General features: G+C 56.7%; 1 protein-coding gene across 1 annotated transcript in view; it reads left to right on the top strand.

Annotated features, from left to right (window-relative positions):
* Positions 1–7,416, top strand: part of MICAL3 (microtubule associated monooxygenase, calponin and LIM domain containing 3) — a 114,935-nt gene that overhangs the window by 49,782 nt on the left and 57,737 nt on the right. Inside the window, 2 exon segments of the mRNA XM_045295900.1 lie at positions 1,415–1,503; positions 2,459–2,546. Coding sequence (XP_045151835.1) covers positions 1,415–1,503; positions 2,459–2,546 — 177 coding nt within the window.

The raw sequence follows: 7,416 nt of genomic DNA, 5'->3' as shown, positions 1-7,416 counted from the left end.
GGTAAGCTTGCTGGTCGCCTGGCCCTCCAGAGCTCCTGACAACAGGTGCATTGTCTCTGAGTCCTGGTTAAATGACAGCAGCCAATAGTGGCTACTTCTGTGTGGGAAAACATGGTGCCCATGAGTATCGCTACAAATCCATGAAAGTCCATCAGCTCGGTTTTCTGATTGTTCGTGGGAGTGAGGCATAGAGGAAGAAAAGAGGCATAGAGGAAAAAAAGCTAGTGACTTGGCGGGGAAAGCCGTCTAATCAGGCCCAGGAGGAGGAGCAGAGGGTGACAGCCGCATCGTCGTCGTCTTCCTCTTAACTTGAGGGAGTGGGCACGCAAATTTGTCCAAAGCTCACGCTTTGCTTCAGCTTCCATCGCTTCTTTCTGCCGGCGCTCCTGCCATTTCCTGGGTTCTTCCTGCGAGGGTAGAGCCATTAGGAAATGGCCCTTGTGTGAGGCCAGGACTATGTGTCAGAGAAAGCCTGATTGATGGCTTGCCGGCCCTTCCTTTTTTCTCACCCCCACCCCGGGACCCAGAAAAGACGTGTAGTCACACCTGAACTTGTTTTTACACAGTGCCGTTCACCATCAGCGGGTCAGCCCTTGACCCTGGGAGTCCAGGGGACTCCCATTGGCTGGCTTCAGGAGCACATCACCAGGGCTTCTGCCCTACTGGTCCAGGTCTTGGAGCTCTTAGCAGCACAGCCACAAGGCAAGGCTCTGTGGACGGACAGCGGGGTGGCTCTGCTTGAGGTGCGCTGACCGTGAAGTGAACCCTGGAAGTCGAGAATTCTACCACTGACCCGCCACTGTCTTCTTAGGGATAATCATTAACTCTGACTTTGCCACGGTGCACTCTGATGGGTTGTATTCGGTTTTGCTCTACCCAGTGAATTGCAGGTTTTGCTACTTGGGTTTTGTTTCTTTTCACTGTGGTGACCCTCAGGTGGGGGTGGCGAAGGTGGGAATCAGCTGGCGGCAGGCTTGACTAGCGGACGGTGTGGTCCCAGTGGAGTTAATGCCCAGCCCCCCAGCCCCCGCGCCTCCAGCTAGCACTCGTATTCATTCTCCATTTCCTCAGAAATGCTGCCCCCGGCTTTTCGTGTGACCACGTCTTTGTTCTTCACACACTGCCACTTTGTTTGCTGGCCAGGCCACACAAGCCTCACATCTCTGTTCTGGGCACTGATTGGGCGGAGCTCAGGGGCCTTCACATGCTCGGAGGAAGAGACCTACCCCTCACCCCCAGTGCCAGGCAAAGGGGTGAGGGCGGGCCGGACCCAGAGTTTACAGGGAAGGACTGTCAGCCCTGGACCGGAAGCCCAGATTGTGGCCGGAGGAGACGGACGGGGGCGTGCTGAGAACAAGGAGTCCCGTCCAGTGTTCTGCTCACTCCCTCTTTCCCCACGCCTCTCTGCCCGCAGGTAAATTCTACTGCAAACCCCACTACTGTTACCGACTCTCCAGCAGCACCCAAAGGAAGAGACCGGCAGTGGCGCCCCTGTCTGGAAAGGTAGTTGTCCTCCGTGATGTAAGTGGGGGAGAAGCGGTGGGGCCCCTGGGCATGAAGGGAACAGCCAGTGAAGGAAGCACCCCAACTTGTCACGGTCCGTCCAGACAACTCCCCACATCCCTCCCTGCGTTTTTTAGAACAGAGACGGAGCAGCAAGGGGGCACTCCTCCTGCCCTCGGGATGGGGCGAATCCATGTGGTAGAGTAAGCAGAAGGTGGCGCTTCCATGTAATCCCCCAGACCCGACTTGGGTGGGTGGGGCCTGGCAGCAGGTTCTTCCCCAGCCCGAAAGCTCGGCCTCACGCTCCGGACTGAAGAGGAACGTGACTGTAAGGATGTTCTGTTCCAAGGCCCGTTCCCTTAGAGCACCTCATTCCAAGTGAGCTAGAAACCAATAGCCTTTTTTCTTGCTGATGTCCCTCCCCTCCCCCCCCCACCTTTTGTTGGTGAGTAAATAGCGCCCCAACCTGCCCTTGGGCTGCCCGCAGGTATCCCTTTCCCAAAGGGCTATCACCTGTCAGCACGCAGGCTAGTTCTGTCGCCTGGAGTGGGGTTCGTGGGAAAAGGTGGGAAGGGTCCAGGGTCTAGTGTTTCCCAGGAGGGCTGCCAACACAGAGACCTACAGCTGCTCCCGGATTGTGGGCTGTGGTGCAAACGTTTGTCTCTGCCAGGGGAGTGCTGCGTGCTTTTTCACTGTTGTTTCCCTGCAAAGGGAATAGTAGGCCAAGAAGTGTGGGGGTGGGGGTGGGGGTGGGGGGGCAATGGTGTAGGCTTTGACTCCTGATGGCTTCCGTGCTAAGATGGGTCCCATGTAAAAGAGAGCCCGGCGCAAGGAGGACAGCTCTGGGTTGTGCAAGGGGCGGGGGTAGTAAGCTAGCTAACTGGATTTCACTGCCTTCTGTCATTTGTGTGCTGCCATCAAAGCTCACCTTCTTGTCTCTCCTGGACTTTTTCAGGAGGCCAGAGGACCCCTGCAGGATGGCCCCGCTGCAGACGCCAAGGGCCGGGCCAGCACCGTCGCCAACGCGGCCGAGAGGACCCCAGGTAGCCTCACTTCATTGTTTGGCTGGGTGGTGCGTCACTCTCTTGGCCTCTGTGACAAGGCCAAGGGTATGAGCCAGCACCTCCAAAGCAGCATTTCTTCGATCGGGCACGAAGTGGCCCGGAACCCTCTGGACTCCTTTTTCATGTGCCAGCTGCTTGCGTTCGGGGTCCCCTTTCTCTATGGCCTGTCCGAGGTGCTGGTGCAGATCAGAGGGGAGTTTCACTGGCCTACCGCGGTGTAGGGACGCCGTGTGGTCAGCAGTGTCGCCAAAGCTCCAGGGAGCGCTTCGCAAGATCTCAGAGCAGGGGCCTGCCCGAGCCCACCTAACACCTTGTGGGCCGCTGGCCCTGAGCCTGTGTAGCTGAGCAGGAGCCCACACAGACTGCTTTCCCCGGGGCTGAATGAGTTGTCAGGGCCCCGTTCGGGACTCCTGGGCCCGAGTTCTGCACTGTGTTCTCCTCAACTTGAAATTGTTGCCTCCCACCCCCTAGTTGGGAGTCTGCTCTTCTGTTTGATCGGGAGCCTCTGAGGAGCACTCCCTGCCCTCCCTGTGCGAGGGGCCCTGCACTTCTGAGGATGCTGAAGCCCTCACTCGTGACACTTCCCTCCTAGCTCCCTTGCACCAGGCGGTGAGCAGTCCGTCCATACCTCCAAACACACATGTAGTCGAGTACAGCAGGCAGGACCACGAAGGGCTGGTGGGCACCAGGCTTGTAGAGAAGTGGGCTCTTCTTTATAACCACCAATTCCTCTCTCAGCCCCATGTTAAAGGACCCTGTGGAAGTGTTCACAGTTCCATGTGGGGCCAGCTAGTCAGGGTGCCCTGATACTGCCCCACTGCTGCCGTCCGGCAGGTGGGGAGAAGTAGCCAGCAACACCATGTTCTGTTTGTTTCCTCCTGCTCAAAGCAAACCCATCTCAAGCATCCATTTATAAACATGACTCAGTTAAATGCAAATACTGAAGGGTCTGTTAGCCAATGCCGGGCACTTTGGAGCAGCAGGTGGGAAGAGGGAAGAATTACCCACGTGGTATACCCACGTGGTGTTCCCATGGTAGATTCCAGAGTTGTTTCTTTCCTGGGCATAAGTGAGCACTGGTACTACCTAGTGCTGCCGGTTTGGGAGGGCAGAGTATGTCCAGAGGCGCTGAGTGGGACCACAGGGTGAAGGGCAGGCTTCTGCTATGACACGGGCCAACATTAAAATCTGGGTAAGCATTCTGGGTGCCCTGCAAGTGGGACTCCATGGTTCAGCCACAGGGGAAGGTTACGCTTCCTGCAGTTCTAAAGGCCTTTCTAATCTGCCCCCCCCTCAGCAAATGCTGACAGCCATGTGCCCGTGCCGTGGTCAGAAACCCCTGCAGAGATAAGGCCAACTCTGCCCTCCCACATGTGAGAGAGCCACCTTATTAAGTTAGGGCCATATTCCTGGGGGGATGGATTGTCCAAAGGGCCTGGCAGCTTTCCAGGTCCATATAGTCAGACAGCTCGCAGGAATTTACCTGTGTTTTGGTTGGCGAGCCCAGAACATCTCTCTAAAAGAATGAGACCGTGAACTTCCGGTCTTTCACGAGCAAGTTGAGTTTGAGTCTGCCCACTTGCCGTCTGATTGAGGTTGCCAGTCTTACTCTCTTGTTGAAGGTGTCACGGGTCTCAGGTGAGGTGGCATCTGAAGAACAGGGGTCCCCTAAGGAGAGAAAAGGGTGTTGGCAGGAAGAGAAGATTAGTGTTGGCAGTGAAGCCAGAGAATCAAGACCTGTGGCATCTCGGCCCTGACAGCCCTCGGTTCTGAACAAGGGTGGCTCCAACACAGGTGGGAGGCATAAGATGTTCCTGTGGCACCCCAAAGCAGCTGCAGCATGAACCCCTACAGTGATGCGAGTAGCACAGTCCCCCCGCCCCCCATGCCCCCCCCCTCCCTACACACACACCAGGTGATGGTCCTCTCTAGATGGTGGGAAGGCCGGAGAGAAGGGTGATAGCATTGTTATGACATCTGCCTCTGGGGCCTTTGGGCATAAAGGGCATACTCCCAAGCACCAGCACCTTCTCTGCAAGGCCACCTAGGAGCAGGACTGTGGGTGGCACGGTATGCAGCATGACATGGGGTTCTTTCCTCTCTCAGTATGGGCTTTCCTTCCTTCAGCCCCAATGTAACCTTGGAATGCACTAGAATTTCCTCCGGGGTAAGCTCCAGAACAGCTCAGGTGTGTCAAGGCTCCAGAAGGGGGTCCTAGGCAGTGTGGGCAGTTGTCGTCATTAAGCCACCCCTCTCCACCCCTATGCCCTCCAGTCTAGAGTCAGTCAGCCGCCCTCTCAGAGCCTCCAGCGCCCGGCCACTATGTTATTTTGCGGCGCTTCCCTTTTCTCCATAATGTTCATTTTCCTGGTGCCAGAATTACTAATGTTATGCCGTCTGTCCCCCCCCCCCTAAAAAAAAGACCCTATCGGAGTTGAGAGAGACCATTCTCAGCCTGCATCTCGTTCCCTGGCAACCTCCTCTCTATTGCTGCCTCGCTCTGGTGCTGCGGGGTGGGGGGATAGCAGTTTTTGTGTGTGTGTGAATGTGCTTTCCATCCAGAAACCCAGTTTCGTCAACGCTCTGCTGCCAAGCTCCTTCCTCCTCCTCACAGCCACAGGGGGTGGGGCCTGGCTCCAGAGTACCTGTCCCCCAACTTCAGGGACCCGGTGGACAGCAGCCGGCAGGGAAGTCAACAGACCCCAGAGGCCTCGGCTGCTGACTATGGGTGGTTTTTTGGTGTGTCTTTGTTTTGTTTTTGGTCCCGAGGGAACCCCCTTCTCATCTCATATACTGCACAGACCAAAAAAGAAAGAAGTCGAGGCCCTGGGGTTTCCCGGGAAGGGACTCGCAGCGCCTTGCCCCCAATCATCGGGCAGGTGCAGAGAGATGGGGGTGGGGGGGCCCTTCATCATTGTCCCGTGTGGGAACCAGCGTCCTACTTGAACTGCCCAGCAACGTCCCTGGGGCCGTCCTCAGACAGCGCTTGGCATGCATGATCCCCTTCAAACCCCGTCGTGTGGACAGCCTGGCGGTGCATGGCAGGAAAGTCGGGGCGATCTCCTTACTGCTTCTCCAGCCCCCGCCCATAGAGGGCTTTCCCGGGAACCCTTGGAGTCAAGCAAGAGAACTCTGCACGGGGCTTTCTTCCCCAGCCCCGCCCCACGTGTGCCAATGTATGCGCCGGGCGCGCAGCTAGGTAGGTAGGCCTTTAGTAGACGCTAGCAGAGCCGTCCCCAAGCTCCCAGTTAGTTCCATGGTCCCGGAGGGTGAGGGGCCTTCGCACTGTGGAGCCTCCTCCCCACAGGGTGTCGCCAGGGGCTCAGGCAACCCTGGCCCGGCTCTGCGCTCAGGATGCCCAAGTTTGAGCCCAGGGACGTACACCTGCGCAAGGGGAGGCTTCCAGTGCGTGCTTAGTTCCCCTACCGAGCCGACTGCACCCCCGTCCTCAGGAAGCGGCCCTTAGGGTTGGGAGCCGCCCGCTCCATTTTGCCTCTAGGCTTGTCTGTTGGTTCCACGGGTTAGGGGTCACAGACCTCACGTCTGTCCGGGGTGTGCAGTGTGTGTGCACCCAGCTGTTTTCTGAAGGACAGTGGGGTGTTCTTAGGCCATCGGAACAGCCCCACCATGACCTTCTAAGTATGACTGGTGAATAGAGGGGCTCGATTTCTCCCGAACCGGTCAGTGAAGGGGGTAGGGGTGGGGCTGGCCGTGCCCTGTCTGTCCACTTCCTGCCTTCCCTAAAACCTTTATTTCCCCATGTTTTTAACCTGTGCTGTTGTGAGTTTTTGGTGTGTTTCTCTGTGAGCTTTTTAATTTAATTGTGTAATTGTGTTTTTGCCGTTTACTGTGAAGCCAAGGTGTTGTGCTTTTAATTTTTTTATTTTAAACAAATGTTACCATTCTTATTTAAGAGAATAAATTCCAAACAATCTTCAGGTTTCTGAGTTTTTCTTTCCCTTCCCTTTTTCCTGATTGGTGGGTGGGAAGGGGGAGAAGCTCAGGCAGGTGTCGCCTGGGGACCCGAGGGGGGGCGGTGAGAGTTGCATTTTCGCTCTTTCTGAGGATGGGGTCAGGGTTTATTCCTGGAATACAGATTCCCACTGATGGGAAGGCCCCCCCCATTCAGGGGGGTTGGCTTGTTGGGAAATGTTGTGCTTTGTCTCGGCGGGTTATAATGGGGAGCAAGATAGCTGTCCTCTGTGTCACAGGTCCCAAATTCAGTCAGTAGAGCAGATGGTGGGACAGGATGCCTACACAGAGCCTGTGCCAACCCTGGAGAACATAGACCCAGGTGCCCACTCAGTGTCTGGCTGTGGGGGCCTGCTGGGGAGGGCTGCAAGAAGGCCCTGTGACCTTGCTCCTACAGCTGGTGCCATGGAGGGCCCTGCTCTTTCTTGCCCGCCTGTCGTCTCTCCCATGCTGCTTTGCTGATGCCTGGACGCCAAGCTGGGACAGCTACAGTCGCCTGGCTGTTTCTAAACCTGGGAGGCCGAGCAGACTGCCCCGAGTTCTCAAATGCCGACTTTACCAGTGGCCTCTTCTGTCATGTCAGCATGTCAGCCACGGTGGGCACAGGCCCAGCCTCAGTGCTGAACCAGGCCAAAAGGGGTCCCCTAGGTGGGGGACACATGAGCACCGTGTCAGCCCCGGCTTCCTGCTCCTGCTGAGGAAGGCTCCCCCGCTGGGCTCGATGGGGTGCAGGTTCCTCAAAGGCCTTGGGCTTGTCCATAGAGTAGACCAACAGGCTCCTGGTTCTCCAAGGCCTTAGACAGTGTTGCTGCTCCTGTAGGGGAGTAGCTACATCCCTATGTCTCTAACAATGCTGCCGACATCTTTTTTTTTTTTT

This window comes from Echinops telfairi, unplaced genomic scaffold, assembly GCF_000313985.2.
Source record: "Echinops telfairi isolate 266 unplaced genomic scaffold, ASM31398v2 ScPeMD7_6273;HRSCAF=7185, whole genome shotgun sequence".
Taxonomy (NCBI): Eukaryota; Metazoa; Chordata; class Mammalia; order Afrosoricida; family Tenrecidae; genus Echinops; species Echinops telfairi.
The sequence above is the reverse complement of the archived record's forward strand: the minus strand, read 5'-3'. Positions and strand labels throughout refer to the sequence as shown.